Source organism: Nannobrachium achirus, assembly GCF_963921795.1.
Source record: "Nannobrachium achirus genome assembly, chromosome: 4".
Classification (NCBI taxonomy): domain Eukaryota; kingdom Metazoa; phylum Chordata; class Actinopteri; order Myctophiformes; family Myctophidae; genus Nannobrachium; species Nannobrachium achirus.
The window spans coordinates 20,111,857-20,133,459 of record NC_137813.1 but is presented as its reverse complement, the minus strand read 5'-3'; the positions used below and the strand labels follow the sequence as shown (position 1 = coordinate 20,133,459).

General features: G+C 42.0%; 1 protein-coding gene across 1 annotated transcript; it reads left to right on the top strand.

Annotated features, from left to right (window-relative positions):
- Window positions 1–4,434: 4,434 nt before the first annotated feature.
- On the top strand, window positions 4,435–20,208 carry LOC308282738 (somatostatin receptor type 5-like; the record flags this gene model as incomplete). Its single annotated transcript, XM_080723128.1, has 5 exons — window positions 4,435–4,596; window positions 5,149–5,454; window positions 7,855–8,076; window positions 9,021–9,452; window positions 19,996–20,208. 5 exons carry the CDS (start codon window positions 4,435–4,437, stop codon window positions 20,206–20,208), a joined length of 1,335 nt encoding a protein of 444 aa, XP_080579254.1.
- Between the last annotated feature and the right edge of the window lie 1,395 nt (window positions 20,209–21,603).

Sequence of the window (21,603 nt, the reverse complement as noted above, 5' to 3'; positions counted from 1 at the left end):
ACATTAAATGACAGACGAATAGAACACAGTACTATGCAAACATAATGAGAGAGAGAGAGAGAGAGAGAGAGAGAGAGAGAGAGAGAGAGAGAGAGACTGATGTCAGTTCCCCTCTCCTAGTGGTGTAAAGTAACTAAGTACATTTACTCAAGTACCAAACGTAAGTACAATTTTGAGGTAAGTGTAACTACTTTACTTGAGTATTTCCATTTTCCGATACTTTTACTTTACTACTACTGCACTACATCTCAAAGTTAAATATTGTAGCCTACTTTTACTCCACTATACAATTATTTGAGAACTTAGTTACTAGTCAGCCTACTTTGTAGATTTAAATTATTAGGCTATTACAAAACATACATGAAGCACTTCAGCCCCTACTGTATGTAGGCTATATTTTGGCCATTTGAAAATAGCCTATAGGCCTATCGACTACAAGTTGCAATGTGACGCATTGTGAGCTTTTAGATCTGCTATTTTCAAAAGATTTGTATACATTTGAAAATATGGAATGGCACAAATATTCTCCATAATGAGTAGGCCTATACTTTAAGTAGCCTACGTTATGATGAATATTCTGCATTGTACAGAGTATTCTTCTACATTGCAGTAATGATACTTTTACTTGAGTAAAAAAAAACGAGTAGTTTCCACCACTGTCGCTCATAATAATGTCAATGGGTGTGTCTTATTGAGCGGTGACGTTTTGCACTCATAAATAGGCTCCTCGAAGCGCACCGTGGCACCACTCCTTGAGGATCACCAACACTGTCCTGAACACCACCCAGACCACTGCAGGAATTCAGACCACTTGAACGGATCGGACACTTGTTTTCTTTGAGTAGGCTTAGGCAGAAAGGGAAAAACACTTTAGCCTACTGTACGCCACTGTTAAACCAAATAAAAGGGATGATGTCAATGTCAATTCAGTCGACCGTCCTTCTAATTATGGAATTTGGAGCGAGTTAGTTTCGTCAAAATGTCTGGAGCTGCACGCGGGTGTAAGACGGTGTCATTTGAAGCCGGCGAGGAATCCATTGCAGAGGATAAAAAGAGGGCAGATTTTGGCAGCTGAAGAAGTTTGTATAAAACGTTGTTGGAGATTCGAGCGGCGCCAACGGATAAGTACCTTGGACAGCGAATAACCAACTGCTGCACCAGAGAACATCACGGGTAAGTGTACAGTAGGCCTACAAGCCTATAGTCTATGTGCTGCTGAACATTTCAATATGATTCTCTGCTTCCCAGGACACAGTTGGTGGATGGATGGATGGATGAAAGAAAGAAAGAAAGAAAGATCATATTTTATATATTTCCCTATGTAAAATGTTTGTTTCATGAAGAGAATTGCCTTGATTATTTACTCAAGTTTAATTTAGCTAATTTAACCCAGATCTCGGGCAAAACACTATCATTTCCCTAATTTCCCTAATAATCTGTAAACACATCTGCGATTACATTTGATTGTTTCAAATCACACAGCAATTCAAGTTAAATGAAAAATGTGATATAGTCTATCAGGCTGTATTAGGCTAGACTAGGGACTTGCATAAAAAAAAAAATCATTAGGTCTATAATCTATTCTATATAGGCTACTCATAGGCTATATGACTGTCAACCTCAAAGAAAACTTCAAACTGTGCACGAAGTTAACCGCCTGGTTGTATTCAAATCAATTTCGATTCAATTCATTTCAATTTCAAATTTATATTGGAAAATCACAAGTTGTCTGCAAACACTGCAGATCAGTGGTTCTCAAAGTGGATTCCAGAGACTCTGTGGGTTCCTTAAGGGGGGTCTAAATTGACCCATACAAGTCTGTAACTCTGACAGTGTACAAATGGAACCAAATGAACCATGACGGGGTTCATTTGGTTCCATGGGGGAGACCTTGAAATGTGAAAGTTTGAGAAGCACTGTTGCACAGATAGCCCCGACATCCCCCCTGAGTAAACAGCTAGACGTGCTTTAGCCCCAGGCTGGGACTGGCCATCACAAATGTTTGTTTTCCCAACATTGTAAGGGTGCGGGCTGCGCGTCATTGCCGTGTTTTTGGAGTGTGGTTCAATTAATACCGACGTCAAACCACTGTTTGTGCAACACGGTTTCGTGGCCTCAGAATAGTCATATAGGCTAACTGACTATTTTAAGGTCACGCAATACGTGCACATTATAGCCAGTATGTTCGTTTTACAGGTGGTTCATTCCAGTTGTGGAAAGTAATTTACTGTAGGCTGTACCATTTTGAGGTACTTGTACTTTACTTGAGTAGTTCCAATTTCCAATACTTTTACTTTACTACTCCACTCTTGGATTCAAATATTTTACTTTTAATCCACTGCAATTATTTGAAAACTTCAGTTACTAGTTAGGCTACTTTGCAGATATAGCCTACATTATAATATTATAAAACATATACCCTAGCTACATAAACCACTTTAGCCCCATTTTATACCTTAGCTATATGAAAATATCAGATCTACAAGCTCACAATGTGTGGCACGTGAGCTTTTAGAGCTGCTATTCTCAAATATTTTGTACTTTTACTTTTGGTACTTTAAGTAGCCTATACTTATTGATGCCAATACTTTTATACTTTTACTCAAGTACATTTTGAATTCTGTACTTCTAGCCTACTTGTAAGAGTATTTCTATAGCCTATTGCAAAGTGATACTTTTACTTAAGTAAAACATTTGAGTGTATTTAATAACCCGGCCATTTTCATTTAATTATGGGCTACATCGATGGCTAGGGCAGCACGGAACACCTGCTTAACCAACACTGTCTCTGTCCCATTAAGAGAAATGGCAGCTTGGCCATATGCCAATGGAAATTCTCCCCCCCCCCCCCCCCCCACACTTAGTACAGTAAATATGTACACCTCCATGTGCTTCTGTGTGGGTGCAATAATTGTGCACTAGTAGAATAAAACACCTCGCCACACATTTATTAATTCAATGTCAAAGTGTGAATGCCACACACTGTAGACTACAGTAACCAATTTAATTTTATTTAGCCATGCATGCACCAAAAGATCATGCAAGACCATTTTAATCCATTGAGACCAGGAACTCATCTGTGTCACTTCAGATTTTATGAGCTTGTAGATCTGCCATTTTTGAAATGTCGTGAAAATGTGTGCAAATAGTTGAATATACATATATATATATATATATATATATTTTTTTTTTTTTTTTTTGTAAGTCAAATCTTTCTTTCTTTGGGTCCCTGGAACAAAATATTTTGAGATGGGATCCGAGGTCAAATACATGTAATTTTAGGGGTCCTTGGCATGAAAACGTTTGAGAACCACTGACATAGCAATCTGGATAGCTATCGTCAAAGAAAAGGGAAAACAGCGCCCTCTCTGTTTTATTAATTAGCGTAGCACTACATCTGTTCTTGAGAGATTACTGAAATTGAAACATATCGTTGTTGTCAGGTGTAAATCTTGCATGTCCAAAACCGTTAGTTTTAAAAAATGATTTAAAATAGTGAAAATAGCCAATCTACACAATCCTTGCACCTCGTAGATCTGCTATTTTCACTAGTCTTGTGCGACAGTCTTGTATTTTGAAGCAGGGCTTTACTTTACGAAAGAAACGTACACATTTGAAACTTAGAGATACAAACCTTTTCATGCCAAGGACCCCTAAAATTACATGTATTTGATCCCATCTCAAAATATTTTGTTCCAGGGACCCAAAGAAGGAAAGATTTCAGTTACAAATGTTCGCTTGAAAAAATATATATTCAAAGATTTGCTCACACTAGTCTAGTCTAGTGCGACAGTCCTGTATTTTGAAGCAGGGCTTTACTTTACGAAAGAAACATACACAAACATACACATCAGCCGGACAAAAAAGTCCATTTCTCCTTCACCCAATGCCAAGTGCCAAAATGGCTCCAAGGTAGATGTGCCACGATTTTGTATGTTTTTCTTTAGCAATTATTTAAAAAAAATGTTTTTTTTAAATAATTTTGCCCCACAGAAACAGACACAGTTGTTGTGATTCAGTGGCAAAACGAACTTTGTCAATCAGACAAATGGTTCCAGAGATAGAGCTGTTTGAATGAAAACAAGTGTCCATCCACTAGAATGGACACACATTTTCTCAATCAGCTAAACGAGGGAGCCAACACACAAACAGAGAATACCATCTCTCTGATCTCAGGTCATTTTGACATCTTTAAAAAAAAAAAAAAAAAAATGAAAAAAAAAAAAATGAAATCTATACAAAAAACACAAAAGACATCAAAGACGTCATTGGCACCCAGGCCCATTGAAAAAAAGACGTCAAGAGACGTAAAGTGTTCCATCACGTAACCATTACAAATGAAAGCCTGTGCCTCTTCCCTTAGGACTGGGTGATTTTCATTAAGCCCGCCTCCCCAAAAGCCCCCTTGACTCCAGGATGAATTACTCAAGCTGGATGCCGGCGGCGGCCGACGCCAACGCGTCCACGCTTAGACCTTACTCCACGGGTTACTCCACGCTCGCCAACCGCTCGCACAACGTCTCCGAGGAGGAGGCCATGCCCTTCAGCGGCAGCGCCACCTTGGCCACGGCAGTCATCTACATCACCGTCTTCCTGGTGGGTCTTTATGGGGATGGGATGATAATCGTTAGCGTGAAATTGTCCTCTAATTAAATTACACACCAGGAATTCACTTTTGTTCAGCTGCAAATTCAGCACCACTTAAACCCTCCATACTTGATAAAATAGACCTGTAAAGATCACATTTGGTACACTCTTATTTCACTGTACACCAAAAGTAGCCGATTTACAATCTCACAATGTGCGAACTTGTAGATCAGCTATTTTCGGTGAACTCACACCACCCACCAGAATAGGAATGCTGGGGGTTCATTAAGTTTCTTGACAAAAGTGCCATTTTGATTATCGCGATAATATCATGAATCGACATTCTTTTTTGCCACAACAATTGTGTTTCATATGGTCCCATCCGGTGAACTCTCCCCCCCAGATTAGGAATGCTGGGGGTCGTTCAAGTCGTTGACAAAAGTGCCATTTTAAGTTTTAAGCACATTTTGGTTTTAGCGATAATATCATGCATTTGCCATGCTTTTTTTTGCCACAACAATATTGTGACATGTAATTTTCCTATGGTCCCAATCCCTATAGGTGGGCCTCCTGGGGAACACGCTGGTCATCTACGTGGTGGTGCGCTACGCCAAGATGAAGACGGTGACCAACATGTACATCCTGAACCTGGCGCTGGCCGACGAGCTCTACATCCTGGGCATCCCCTTCCTGGGCACCCAGAGCGTGCTCTCCTACTGGCCCTTCGGCGAGTTCCTGTGCAAGGTGTACATGACCGCCGACAGCATGAGCCAGTTCACCTCCACCTTCTGCCTCACGGTCATGACCATCGACCGCTACATGGCCGTGGTGCACCCCATGCGCAACTCCAAGTGGCGGCGGCCGAAGGTCAGTGGTGGGAAAAGTACTCATGTTCTTTTGCTTCAGTCAAAATATCAATGCTGCAATGTAGAAATGCTCTGCTACAAGTAGAAGTCCTGTATTCAAAATGCACTTGAGTACTGTAAGTCTACTTTGGTACAAAAGTACCAAAGTAGAAAGTGCGTTTCAAGTTTTCTAATGTAGCAAATGTATAAAAATCGTATGAAAATAACCGATCTACTGTACAAGCTCACAATGTGTTACGAATTGCCAAAATATAGGGCTGAAGTCGTTGTCATGTATGTGTTTTGTAACCAGTAAGACTCCCTAATCGGGAGATAAGCGACCGTTGGTCGCTTATCTCCACAAATAGGCCAAAAGTTTGTTTTACCAATTATCAAGACATACGGGCAGTTGACAGTTTGCCATGGTTACTCATTGAAGTTGAATCTCCATATATGGAGACATAAGTTGCTCATACCATAGCAACCATGTTTTTTACAGGGCCTGGGATTGATGACATCAGAAATCTCCATATATGGGCATGAAAGGGATTTTGTTTCTGGAAATATGTCTGTGGGGTGCCACATTTGGAATAAAACACTTACATCACACATCTGGATATCCATACAGCCCATCTAGTTTGCCTGTGTCCATTTATGCCCATATATCTGATGACATTGGGACAATGATCTCCATATATGGGCATAAAACTTATGTTAATTAGTAAAGCCTGGGGATCTCCATATATGGGCATGAGGGGTACCCTAAAAGGGCATCATCTGGGAATAGCAAATATAGTTATCCTAGAAAGTGAAAATCTTACATCAAAGGCCATAACTACCTACCTACCACCATACTGCATTCCTCATTAAACTACCTACCAGTAAGATGCCTATAGGGAGAAAAGCAAAGGACGAGGTTGCACCATTTCTTGGTCTTCTGGCCAGTGATGTATATCAGACCATTTAACCATATATGGAGACATCTGGTACCCAAAGATATTCACAGATATGGGCTTAATATTGATGACATAAGGGATCTCCATATATGGGCGTAAAAGGGATTTGGTTCCCCTGGCATCACAGGGATCTCCATATATGGGCATAAAATGGATTTGGTTACCCTGGCAACACGGGGATCTCCATATCTCCATATATGGGCATAAAAGGGATTTGGTTCCCCTGGCATCACAGGGATCTCCATATATGGGCATAAAAGGGATTTGGTTCCCCTGACATTACAGTGATGTCAGTGGCTGGTTCTACAGTGGGCATAAAAGGGAATGTATGTATGATGATGTCAGATATCATAGACGTCATAGGACTTTCACATAACGAATAACTGAGTAAGCATGTAAACCCCTAAAATCTATATTTGGGCATGGCTGATTTATGACCTCATCATGATGACACGAGCAAACACAGCTGAATTGTATAAATGATCAGTGCAGAAACCAACAGAAGTATTTGACCAAGACTCTTCGATTTAAACATCAACAAAGGTGTGACGTTTGTTGATGGTCACAAAGGTGTGACGGACGGACGGACGGACGGACGGACGGACGGCCGGTGGAGGTTTTCATAGTAAACTGCTCCCTGACGGTCGCAATAATAATTCAAATCTATAAAGTAACTAGTTTTCAAATAATCGCAGTGGAGTAAACGTACAACATTTGCCTGAGATGTAGCGGAGTAGAAGTAAAAGCATTTGGAAAATGGTAATACTCAAGTAAAGTTTTGATTTGGGGGTTTGTATTGTAAATCACACCGTGATGACATCACACCGGTACACACCCCAAAATCAATCCTCCAGTTCTTGGCAGCACAGAAGGGGGGTAACGTTTTTTTTTGTTTGTTTTTTCCACACAACTTCTCTAAGGTATATTAAATTTAGGCCTAGAATTATTGAATGCTTTAACCAGTGAAAAATAGCAGATATACAAGCTCACAGTGCGGCACCGAGTGAGCTTGTAGATCTGCTATATTTTTTTAAGTTGTGAAAATGTATGCAAATCTTTGACTATATGTATTTTCAAAGCGAACGTTTGTAACTCAAATTTTGCTTCTGGGTGGTCCCTGGAACTAAATATTTTGATGGACCTTTTCTTTGACGATGGCTGGCCAGATTGCTGACATAGAAACATTTTTTTTTTTCAAAAAACCTTAGAAGGATTCAAAAGACACTTATAGAATCGGGTAAAAATTTCAGTTATTTTTGCTATTTTTCAAAAATAGCAGATCTACAAGCTTGCAGCACGGCACTCGGTGCCGCGCTGTGAGCTTGTATATCTGCTATTTTTCAATAGTTAAAGCATAAAATAATGATACACAATACTGTGTACCCGTTCTGAATGGGTTAATGACATAGTTCAATATTGAAAACACTTGAGTAAATGTGCTGGATTACTTTCCACCGCTGCCGCAGGTGGCCATGATGGTGAACTGCATGGTGTGGGTGGTGTCCTTCCTGGTGGTGCTGCCGGTCACCATCTTCTCGGACGTGCAGGACCGCTTCAACTCCTGCAACATCAGCTGGCCCGAGCCGCAGGACACCTGGTCCACCGCCTTCATCCTCTACACGGTCATCCTCGGCTTCTTTGGTCCCCTGCTCATCATCGTTCTGTGCTACCTGCTCATCCTCTTTAAGGTGAGTGGTCAGGGTCAGTGTTGATTTTGACTGCAGGTTTTGATTTGGTTTTGGTCTTTTTATTTGTTCATGAAGTGGCATTTGGTTTTGGTAATGTTTTAGTCATCTGAAGTGTTTTAGTTTTAGTCTGGTTTTAGTGGACTAAATCTACAGTTGGTTTTGTCTACAGAACTGTATTTTGACGGGACTTGATTGCGTTGTAATGGTTGATTTTACACTTGGTAGCATTCTGCAAATAGTCGATCTACAAGCATGTAGATCGGTGATCTACATGCAATGGGATTGATCGTCCCAGTAACGCAGCAGTGTGCATTATGAACGAACATTAGGTGCACTGAGGCATTAACACTTGGGAGGCCAAACTCGTTCAGTAACGAGTTAAGGCCACTAGGTGTCACCACGCCAAACTCGTCCCTGAACGAGACAACGAAGGGTTAACTGTACGTGCAGCTGCCTGTCCTCTGAATGACCCGAGTCCATACGTCACCCCGTAGCAGAGAGAGAGAGAGGGAGAGAGAGAAAATAGCGGAGGCTGGTTACATTGATTTCCATTCTACTCTGAAACATAAAAAGGGCTTTATCTCTGAATGAGGTGAAAAGAACGCCAGGGAAGCAGAGATCTGATTGTTTTCACGGCGACACTATAACGCGATGGTCGGCTCCCGTTTGGATTTTTGTTTCGCGAGCTTTTGTAAACAAAGGGATTATCTTCCTCAATCGTCAGTGGACACCCACGTGCACACGCACGAAGCTTCCGAGGCTCTTCAAAATAAAGCGTGAGTGAACGGCGGCAGCAGCAACAGCTAGAAATGTTATAAACCTGAGCAGCCCATGTGTTAAGTGCAGATTCAATCGTCTGTACTTGTACTATGTCTGAGCGTCTTCACTTCTGTCCAGTCACCGTCTCCGACAATCATAACCACAAAACCCGCTGTGTTTCTCAGGTGCGGACGGCAAGCGCACGGGTGGGCCTGTCAAGCAAGCGGCGCAAGTCAGAGCGCAAGGTGACGCGCATGGTGGTGATCATCGTGCTGGTGTTCATCCTCTGCTGGCTGCCGTTCTTCGTCACGCAGATCGTCAACCTGGTCTACATCATCCCCGAGACCAACGTCATGGCGGCGGTCTACTTCATCCTCGTCATACTCACCTACGTCAACTCCTGCGCCAACCCGGTGCTCTACGGCTTCCTCTCCGAGAACTTCAAGCAGAGCTTCCGGAAGGTGCTCTGCGTCCGCCGCTCGGCCAACGTGACCTGCTCCGGCACCACGGAGCAGGTCACGCTGCGCTCCTCTGGGGATCAGAAGGCAGAACCACGCCGCGGCCACCTCTTTTCGCCCAGGAGCCACGTGCAGAATGGACATGTGCAGAGTGGGCAGGTACAGTAAGACCGGGATGATGTCATCACGGTGTACTTTACAATACAAACCCCAAAATCAATCCTCAGTAGGAATAAGAAAGCAGCATTGGGGCCACAGCTGTTGGTACCGCGTACATAGGGACAGTAGCATTGGTACCGCATACATAGGGACATACTGTAGGGACATACACACAAAGTCAAACGTACAAGCGCTTAGCACCGCTCAAAAATACTAATCGTAGTTAAAAAATCACACCCGTGTGAACTGAGCGGTGGTTTACCCACCTCATAGATCATGTGTACCGATTTTTGTGACATTTGAAGAAAATATGTAGGAAAAGGAGCAAAAAGTGTGTTTTGGAGAAAATTCAAGATGGCGGAAAATCTATCCTGGCGCAAATGGGCGTGGCCTATATGGGGAGATGTGTCTTGACCCAAGGAATCCAGGGAACAAATAATTTTAATTTTCCGATCTACGGTTCAAGAGTTACGGGGCAAAACGTAAAGTGGGCCGTTATAGCGCCACCATGAGGCCGAGTGATGTAATTATTTTTCGATTCATTCTTAAAATCATTATGAATCTCCTCTCCGAGGTTTGAAACTGTAGCTCCTATGGTTTACGAGAGAAAAATACTTGAAAGTGATTTCTTGCATTGTCCCATTATAAGTCAATGGGGACAATTAAGTGTCGTTTTTTGCCGATTACGTCGGCATGGTAAGGCGGATCGGAACGAAAGGTAATAGCACACCATTCCCGGCCGAGCCGCACATTTTGATGTATATATTGCACGAGTGGCGTAAATGTAAATGGTGCGGCACTAGTTACACGCCGAAGTTTAGGCTACATACAGACACGGACGGACGGAGACCCACACACACGGCCGTCGGCCACGTATAGGAGCGTTGTGACCACCGCTCAAAAATCTATCAATCGTAGTTAACTGTTTCTTAGTCTGCTTGTTCACTGCATGCACTTCATTCTTTTTTTCTGTGTGTGTGTGGGGGCATACGTAACGTACGGCACCTGCATACTACGAAGTAATTTACAAAAAATAAATAAAACATATTTGAAACTTGGAGATAAGGTTTCTGCCTGACAGGCATATGCTCCTCTTATGTGTGTTATGACTGAGACAGAGCTCTGCTGCTGGAAGCATGATGTATTTGTTGCAGGGCGTGCTTCCAGCAAGTCTGTTTCATTTCAAACCGATTTCTAGGAATTGCATAACAGGTCACTGCAGTGACCAGATAGCTATCACTGAGGTTACCAAAAAGACAGAAAAGATTTACGTTAGACAGTGAGACGTAACGGGCCTGCAGAGGTCTTCAGTTCGCGATGCGATGAGCTTGTATATCGGCTATCTTTGATGCGCGACACCGTCATGACCATAAGATGAACATTCTTTAAATTGATCCAGATACAGAGAATATAAGATAAATAAAATACAGTATTTTCCAGTCGTTGTTTTTCTATGTGAGAAAATCTTATCGTGAACCCAGTAATCGTATCAAATTGTGAGTACAGTGAATTGTTACATCCCTAATGGTGACAGTGTACAGGGTGCCCCTTAATGTCCCTAGAATTTAAAATGTGAAATACTGACTGATTGATTGATTGAAGACTTTATTAGAAGTTTGCATAGGAAAAGGTACAGTTTCATGACGGTACAGTTCACTGGTACAAGGTCTACTAAAAGGAGATCCATGAAAAGACTAAGCTTATTTCCACTGGAAACCATTGAAGTATCTCATATAACATTGAATGACAGACAAATAGAACACAGTACTATGCAGTAGATATGTAAAGAAAAACAAAAAAGAAGACAGTAAGTCTAAAACAAACAGTATATACAAAGAAGGGGCAGGGGAGGGTAGGGTTGGGCTAGGTTCATTTTTTACCAGTTGCGAACGGCTGCTGCCTGTAAGTGGTTTTTCAGGGCAATTTTAAAGGATGCTAGTGATCCACACTCCTTTATGGCCTTCGGTAAGGCTTTCCACATTTTGGTGGTATAGCAGAAAAAAATCACACCCGTGTGAAGTGGAGCTGTGTGTGTGTGTGTGTGTGTGTGTGTGTGTGTGTGTGTGTGTGTGTGTGTGTGTGTGTGTGTGTGTGTGTGTGTGTGTGTGTGTGGATCATGTGTACCGATTTTTGTGACATTTGAAGAAAATATGTAGGAAAAGGAGCAAAAAGTGTGTTTTGGAGAAAATTCAAGATGGCGGAAAATCTATCATGGCGCAAATGGGCGTGGCCTATATGGGGAGATGCGTCATGACCCAAGGAATCCAGGGAAAAAATATTTTTAATTTTCCGACCTACGGTTCAAGAGTTACAGGCCAAAACGTAAAGTGGGGTGTTATGGCGCCACCATGCGGCCAAATGACACAATTATTTTTCATTTAATCCTTGAAAGCATTATGAACCTCCTCTCCAAGTCTTGAAACTCTAGCCCCTATGGTTTGCGAGAGACAAATAATTGAATGTGAGTTTTTGCGATTCCCATTATAAGTCAATGGGGAAAATTAATTCACTAATAAATTAATATCAATTAAACTATAGAACCTTTCTCTTAGAAAAGTAATAACCCACGATTCCCGAGTAAGCCGGTCGATTTGACATATGGCGCGAGTGTGTGGTGGCAAAACTGTGGGACTAGTGGCGTGCCGAAGTTTAGGAAGTTCAGGCTACATACAGACAGACACACAGACAGACCCACACGGCCACGTATAGGGAGCCTGTGCTTCACACAGCTCCAAAAAGAGTTTGACCCTTTGTTGGTTTTGACTCTGGGTTGAAAGTGATCTGTGGCGCTGCCTCTGGTGTTGTAATTATGGACATCCTTAATGTTTATAAAGTATTTTGATAGGTACTTGGGTATCATAGTGGTGTAGTGTATCTTGTACACCAGGCCCATTGCAAGTTGCTGTACTCTGTAATCTACTCTGAGCCACCCCACTCTTAACTGGTGAGTAGCGGTGAGGTGAGTCTGATAGGGAAGGTTAAGCAGGACCCTAATTAGTTTATTTTGGGCTGTTTGGAGTTTGACTTCCAGTCTTAGTTGTTGAGGCTCCAAGAAGTTTGCATTTGTGAGTTTGTAGCGTACTCATGCGCGCGCGCGTGTGCGTGTGTGTGTGCAGGGCCGATTCTAGGGTAGAGCGAACGGTGCGGTCGCTCAGGGCCCCGCACCTGCAAGGGCCCCGCGCTAGGCTTGGTTAATTGATTTAGTTTTGTTTTCATATTAAATCTTCACACAAACACCGCAATCTGCAGGACGGAGACAGAGCCTGTCAACCGATTGGCTGTGATATCTCCCTGACAACCAGCAACAACCAGTGAAACGGCTGACTGTCCCCTCGGGCTATGGGATTTACTGTATCTAGTCTTGAGACAGGGGATCCTACAACTTGATTCAGCGTTCCCTTCCCTTCCGTTACTTACTTATGAGAGAGTTGAGAGAGAGGGAGCATCATATCTGCGCGAGGTAAGGCCAGGGTAAAGTTCTACAAAGTTATGAGGAATCCCCTCATCTGACAACATGACGATCTTGTGTCTGATTGATAGCCTAGTGAAGTAAATACATGGTCCCATTCAGCTATTGCATTCATTCTGCAGGAGTCTGCTTTGTGGCCGTGTACAATAAAAGCAGCAGAATAAACATGCTTCTGTCTTACCGTTTTAGAGGTAGAGTTGCTGCTTAATTCCATTTCCATAGCATTTATAGATGCACAGCCACAGAAAATCGGTTGCGCACATGTGCGCGTGCACGCGCGTGCAAGTAAAAAAATCCCGGCCGTGCTCCGCGGGGAGAGGGGGGGGGGGGGGGGGACACTTCGCTCAGGGCCCCGCATTTCTCCCAGTCGGCCCTGTGTGTGTGTGTGTGTGTGTGTGTGTGTGTGTGTGTGTGTGTGTGTGTGTGTGTGTGTGTGTGTGTGTGTGTGTGAGTGAGAGATACGCGTGTACAATATTTGTGCGTGTTGTTCTCTGAACCACACTCTGATTCCATGGGGTTGGAGTTATAATGCAGCCAGCACTCAGAACACTCCTAGTCAGATGATAATGTCACTGTGCTTGTTTGTGCGTCTCCTCAAAGTCTTCCTTTGCTCTGCTGGAGCACTGACGCCCTTAGCCATAACAAAGAGGAGAGACACGACCCAGGGTTCATTAAACATCAACACAAACATTTCACAGGAATTACTCATTTATTTATCTAAAACCCCAGGGGAATGCATGGAGAGAGAAAAAATACCTCACTTTCAATGGTTCAGAGGTATAGACAATAAATGCAGACACAATTAAACTCAAATGAACTCAATGACAATTGGAACTTTTCAAATATAACGGCACTAAATAAAAGATACAAATAAATAAAAGTGTATGAATTGACAATGCAAATAACAAAATATTAATAAAACATGAGAACAATAAGAATGAAGAGCAATTACATTAAAATGACTAAAATCTATAAAATTGTGTTTTTTAAGTATATTTCAAGCAGATCATCCTAACTCTGTGTGGATTTTTGGAACCTGCAGGGTGACTCATGATTGTGAGTGAATACAATAATGGCTGCCAACATACCAACAAAGCACGGCTGAGAGAGGGGAGCTTTATACAAATAAAAGATAGAAAAATAAGACAGGCAGTTCAGCCTACTGAGCAGTTATGTCTTGTTTTTTGGGACTTATGCCTCTATCCATAACCTTGTCTCTGCAGTGCATCCAGACAGGACCAAGTGGGAATACCAAGGTGGAGCTCTTGCCTGCGGAAACAGTACTGATTGACAAGTCGACGCTATGAGTCGTGTCTCCGAGCAGGACCCGGATTTGACACGTCTGCGGCTGGGACCCTGAAGACTTTTGACTCATTTCCACCGGCTGTATTCAATCACTACTGCTTCTGTCTGACTGAAAGATATTGATGGGAGACAGAAGCTGGGTAACAGACAAAAAACAACACGGTACTGAATTATGCATTTTGTTCCGTGTCGCTCCTTGTTTTTGCCAGAGTCTGATTGATTTAGCAGTACAAAGATTTATTTTAGTTTAAAATATGTGTTGGGGCGCAGATGACCAAGTGGTTAAGGCACATACCACGTAGGCTCTACTGCAGCCTGACAGCGAGTTGTGCGTTTGATTCCAGAGGCCGACAACCTTTGCCCGTGTGTCACTCCCCCTGTATCTCCCTGTTTCCTGTCACTCTAGTCTCAGCTGTCCCATCCAATGAGACAGAAAAGAAAAATATGTTTTGGAGTAAACGGTGGTGTAGGTTGCTTAGTTGGAGGTAGGACAAAATATGGGAAATTGTGTACTTTTGTTGTCTGTCATGCACTCCCACAACTATTGCACTCTCCTCTCCCCGTTGTTCCGAACACCAGAGGAAATGGAAAGCACTTTTACATTTTGGACGGGGATAGATTTCACCTCTAAGACAACCTTACTTACATACAGTAGGACAATTCCATACATAAATGAAGCTTTATCCAAACTCTGTCTCAACAGCATTTCCACCATAAGTGTTTTCATCCATTGCCAGCTGCCAGCTGAAGTTAAACCTGTAAGCATGCTGGTTTTCTTGGATGTCTTGCAACTAGTACTAGTTGTTAGTTGGTAGCCAGCCAGCATGTCAGTGGCTAGAAGCAACACATCACGCTGCGATGCATTGTGAGCTTGTAGATCAGCTATTTTCAGTGTGTCACACCAGCGGGCAATTAAGTATAAATTAGGCATTATAATTACAGTGTATGTATCTTAAAATTATTTGCTTGCAATGTGCTTTTAAGACATTGTTGAACAGAAGGCCACAATTACCACTGACATTATTGTTCAACTCTGAATACTCACACTGTATTGACAATTACAGCACAACCACAGCATGCTGACGTGTGCCTTTTTATTCAACGGCGAATGATTTGTTTGATTGTGGATAGATCTTTGTGTGACAGTTCAGTGATATGACGCTTTGCTAGCAAAGAAATTGGTCAATGTTAGGGCACATTTACATTTCAGACTGAGACACAAAACAGTAGAACATTATGTTTAAGATTACTGTACCTACCTACAGAAAATAGATGATCTACACAACACCTCGCATCGCATTGTGCTTGCAGATCTGCTATTTTAACTAGTTTTGTGCGACAGTCTTGTGTGATGAAGCAGGGCTTTATTATACAAAAAATATATAAATACAAATTTAAACTTGGAGATACAAGGTTTCTGCCCGAGATACGTATATATGCTACATAAATGTTTTGCTGAGGTAATGCTGAAGCTATGCGTTTATCCATAACCAGACTTATACTGAGTGACGTGTACAAAACATCAGCCTACAACTTGTTATTATCATGAAAACAACTTGACCAGTGGGTTTCAACTGAAAACTGAGAAACCTAATTGGTTTCGCCGTTGGAATCCACTCCCGTCAGGTTGTTGTATAAATATTATGAATGGTACGCTCTACAGAGTTCCTGAGTCTTCATCCAAGTCAGAGTGTATCAGTGGTGTACATTAAGTTGTGAAATTAAACAAAAACAGGGTTGATTAATTCAGAAGAACGTGTTATATAAACTGTACACACATGATGAAAATAATATGTAATTATGTGGTTATGCGCTAAACAGCACACTCCATCCAACCTTGTTGTTCTATGTATTACTGTTTATTACATCAGCGATTCCCAACCTTTGGGTCGGGTCCCACAAGTGGGCCCCCAAATAATTGAACTTTTTTTTTTAAAAGAAAATAAATCAAGGTATTTTCTTTCTTTAAAAACTTGAAAAAATAGTTTTCATTGTGATACCGATAATTAGGAACTAAGTATGTTAGTTCCATTGATCCAAATCCAATCCGGAACACACAATCGATTGATTGATCACTTTCGTCAGATCTCATCTGGTCAGATGCGTGGGCCATTTGGTTCCTGATCCAGAAGAGGTTGGGAATGTCTGTACTACTTCATTGAAATGAAACTGTAAGGTTTGTGTTAACTTATGTCTAGTTCTGAAATAAGCCGGTGATCTCAATATTGTGAAATCAACATTCAGTGGTGCAGCTTAATAAATATATGTAAAACTAGAGCGAGATCTGGCTCATATTTGAATACATATTCATAATGCCTCTGTCTAGATTCCTTTTCCCCTCATACGCTTCTTGTTAACCTTGCTCTTTATTCTCTTCCTCACCCTCCTCTCTCTCAGTATACCATGCGAGGACATGTGAAAATCTGACATAATAGTATACTTCTTTCTTAGCCACTAAAGTCCTTCATAGTTTGTTGTAGCATTTTATTTGTATTTTTGTACAAACAGGCTATTATTTTAGCTGCACTCGTGTCCAGCACTAGTACGTGCAACTATGGGACTTGAGAGTGTTGCGGGTGCACACACAAAGGTGCTTGCATGGATTTTTTGTGGCTTAGGAGATTGAAAAATGTCTGGAAGTCATGTCTAGACGTCTTCATTTTTCATAAGATGGTTGTTGTTGCAGGTCCCTGGGTTAGGTTTTGAGTTTTGAGCTAGGACGAAAAATTAGAAAAAACATCTTTATTTATCATCTGCTCCAAGACACTGGCCGATTTGTCCATGTCCCCAAATTATAATAATGTTTATTGTCCCTGAGGGGATATTTATCTTCACAAGTCTGTTCGAAAAACGACAACAGAAACAACACATAACCATATACCGGTAACACAAAACAACATATCATATCACATATCACAAAAACAAAAAAAAAGGGTTCTGTATCATCACCCAGATGGCATGAGGTCGAAGTAGCAATACAGGGGACGATCAGTGTCATTTGTTATTGAAAGTGCTAAGCCTGTGATGGCCTTATTGTTTCACATCAGCAAATGTGGGTGTGGGAAGTCTGATTAATGGAAGAAATACGGGTACCACTGTAAAGTTTGTTTCTGTCAGGCATGGACAGTATAAAGTAAAAACATGCAGAACAATACAACATAACATGTTGAATAATGCATAAGAATAATACAGTATAACAGAAGTTGAGGGGCAACAGATAGGCCTAATGTTATTAACTTAAGTCCAAGATAGCCTATGTGAAACTGTTAACCTGTTCTACTGTTTTCCCACAAATGAAGAGTGTCGGTTGTTTCGATGACCAGTTATTTTAGTTTTTTCCACATTCAACTCTAGATAGGTGTCAGTGCAGCACTGTGTAAATTGAGAGATGGTGTTCTTGGAAGTCCGTAACAGAGTTATTGTGATGTAGCAGTAGTGTCCGAGAGTATTTAAAGTATTTGATGTTGGGGGGTGAAGGGCTAATACAGTACTGTAATCCATACTATAATTAGAGAGAGAGGTCAGTCAGTCAGTCAGTCAGTCAGTAGGTCACAAAATGCATTATCTATTCACTCGCTTCAGCGACTGATCTCAAATTTAACATGGCATTGGCCATTAGCATTATACACACGGTGACGGAGCCCGAATTTCATTTTCCCAAAATTATAGCTATTTATTAGCGTTTCTTCACTCTGCAGCTCTACAGCCTGTTGTCAGGGTTACGGTTCGTTCCTCCAGGCCATGGGATCTGTAGCCCCGGGCCCACACACACCTCTCTCACAGTTAGGAATGTTGCAGTCTCTCTCTCTCTCTCTCTCTCTCTCTCTCTCTCTGCATGGGTCACGCATGCAACGGGTGATGTGTGTCTCATCTTCCAACGGGTATAGAAAAATCACACTCGTGTGAACTGAGCGGTGGAGGCTGTGTGTGTGTGTGTGTGTGTGTGTGTGTGTGTGTGTGTGTGTGTGTGTGTGTGTGTGTGTGTGTGTGTGTGTGTGTGTGTGTGTGTGTGTGTGTGTGTGTGTGTGTGTGTGTGTGTGTGTGTGTGTGCGTGCGTGCGTGCGTGCGTGCGTGCGTGTGTGTGTGTGAATGTGAGTCTGAACAACAGCGCCCCTCCCTTAACATGTGTGGTCAGAAAAGGTTACTGCAGGCTACAGACACGCATACCCACACACACTGCAGGCTACAGACACGCATACCCACACACACGGCCACGTATAGGAGCGTTGTGACCACCGCTCAAAAATTATGTGGAGCAAATACATCCTCATACTTCTATTCACCTAATTTAGCTGGTGAATAGCCCACACTATGCACAATAGATCCGGCCCTGCCTGGGGGCCACCTGTGTTGGTAATAACAGTTGATTAGAATGATGTGCCTCGTTGTTGTCGGGTGGAAACCTTTTATGTCCAAAACCGTTCATTTTGTATTTATCATTTAAAAAAATATTTAAAATAGTGAAAATAGCTGATCTATAAGCACACCTCGCACCGCTTGTGCTTGTAGATATGCAATTTTCACTAATTTTGTGTGACTGTCTTGTATGGTGAAGCAGGGCTTTACTTTACTAAAAAACATACACATTTGAAACTTGGAGATAATAAATAATAATAATAAACTTTATTTATAAAGCATTTTTCGAAACAACATTACCAAGTGATAGGAGGTTTCTGCCCGACAGTGATGACCTACAGTACTTTCTCTATTACCGTACTCAAAAAGGATGGTGTTGAAGGCAGAACTGAAAACAAAAAGAATAGTGGCAAAATTGTCTGATGATAAATCTATGGTGTTGGAGAAGGGAATGAAGGAGGCACAGCATCCTCTTCCACCTTCTTGGCCCTGGAGGCGAACCGATAAGGGTCCAGCTGTGATCTGTGATGTTCAATATCAGTCTTTCCAGGCATTTCATCATCATTGAGTTTGGTGCAACAGGTCTGTAAGGTTGCCCGAGCGGCCAGGCTTCAAGAACAGTCAATAAATGGTCTTTAAGGGTTTTTATTTTACCCAAACACCTCCCATCATCCGCAGTGTAGTTCACAGAGAATTCAAATAGACAAAAATAAGACTGACCAAAAATAGAACAGCGCTGAGAAATAAACACTTAGGCAACACTAACATAACCATACAGACAAAGAACTCTCTTCGGGTAAAACCATGATCGCAGCATGGCCCCGTAGCTCTCCCTTCAGGGAATGCTCTCTAGTGCATATGCCCACATCACTAACTTGCCTGCCCTGTAGCCTCCCTTTAAATAGGGTGTGGGCCCTACCACAGGACACCAATTAGCCTTAGCAATACTTCCATATACTTCCAAATAAACATTCAATAACCCGCAGCTAGTAAGAGTAACCTAAGCATACTACATGATGCGTTACACTCAAACTTTGGGTTAGGTTAACCTCAAATGAATGACATTTCAAACCAACACATTACTGGGAAACACATTTTTGGCCATTTGAAAATAGCAGATCTACAAGCTCATGCATTGTGAGCTTGTACATTGTCTATTCTCAAAAGATTTGTTTCATTTTGAACTTGTGAAAGGGGACTTTGAGTACATTTTGACACCAATACCTTTGTGCTTTTACTCAAGTACATTTGGAATTCCGGACTTTTACTTACAGTACATAGTATTTCTACAATGCAGTATTGATACTTTTGCTTGAGTAAACATTTGGAGTACTTTTTCCACCACTGCACCCGACAACACAGTAGCTCAGTCCTCGTGCCTCTCTCCTTCTCTCCACTGCCCTTATTCCGGAGTGTTTACTGACAACCCTTTCTTCTGGCAGCCTCTGCCAGGTGTCGAGGCAGAAACACGGGCTGCCCTTTCCTCAGAGACGGACCCTCACATCCACTCACCTGCAGCTGCAGGTGTTTGTGGTCATGCGGCCATTAAAGCCCAATGTCAGACAGAAGGGCAGAAATGAAACAACCCGTTTCATCAAAGAGCATGAGAGGCAGACAGTGCACTGAACGCTATATGCCTTTTCAGTGATTCTGTGAAATCCTTGTAATGAATTAAAGCAGTTACACTAGCGTGCAGTTATTCTAGAAAATGTATTCTTGAAATTACCTACAACTTTGACCTGTAACTATAGGCACCTAAAGCTGTAACTGTATGCTTTCTCGTTTGTTTGCTTCTAATAGGCAATGGTCAAAACAGTGTGCACAGTAAAATCCTGAGTATCAATTTACTTAGTTTTGTACACAGTTAAAGGAACACTCAGGAGGTCATGGGTAGACTACATATTGCAGCAAGGACCTCCACTAAACCTCTTCTGCTATTTGCATTCATGTTCTTCGTCTTCAGCTTGATACGCAGAGCTCGTTTTATGGACATAAGAATAATAAATGAAGCTCCATTCAATATCCAGGTGTTATTTTTACAAAAACAAAGGCTTCAGACAGATTTATGGCCTGAGCGTGTGTGATGCAGTGATTTACTCTCAAGGTCTAGTTTGAGTTTCCAAAGCCGCCAGATATTCTTTGCCAAAGCTTTCTTTTTATTTTTAAAAGTACTTAAAAAGGAAGAAAAACATGGATCACCCATGCAGTTTGAGGCTTAGCTGTAGTGCTGTAGTAGCTTAAGGAATGCTAGAAAACTGAGGAAAGAACATCCACAAAGGTTGATTATTGCAAAATTGCAAGGGGGAACTTTCAAAAGTCCTCCTCTCTACATCCCCAGTATCTGTCCTATGGCCTGACAACATTACAAGTACATACTGTTTTTGTGTACGATGGTGGAGTTAAGTCCAATGGTGCATTTTGTTTAAGACAGGGACGAAAGGCCTATAAAATCAATCGCCAAGATATGAAATAAATGTAACGCCAGTAAGACTCCCTAATCGGGAGATAAGCGACCGTCAGGTCGCATGTAAAAATCGGCCTGATGGTGGCGCTAAATGGGACAGATCCATGTTGATGACATGAGTAGACATACTGTGTACCTATTTGCATGATTTTAGGGCAACATTTGTAGGAGCAGTGTCCAAAAATGTGTTTTGCAAGAATCAGCCTCATGGTGGCGCTAGAAGAGGGCCATGTGAAAAATGGGGGGTGGAGATAGTAGTTTGGCAGCCAAGGAGCGTGTGTGCAAATTTTGGCATGGATCGGGGCAACGGTGGCGGAGATATGAGAAGGGCAAAAGTGTGACGTGTGTCTGACAGACAGACAGACAGACAGACAGACAGACTGACTGACAGCCAGTGGAGGTTTTGATAGTAACTGCGACCTGACTGTCGCAACTATACTGTTATCCATTTGTAGGCTAATGCCTGACATAATCCTGAATAGATATTATACCAGCTGTCATCATGTGTTACTGTATGTAATATTTATGGTACTTGTAAACCAGTGGATCTCTGTGTA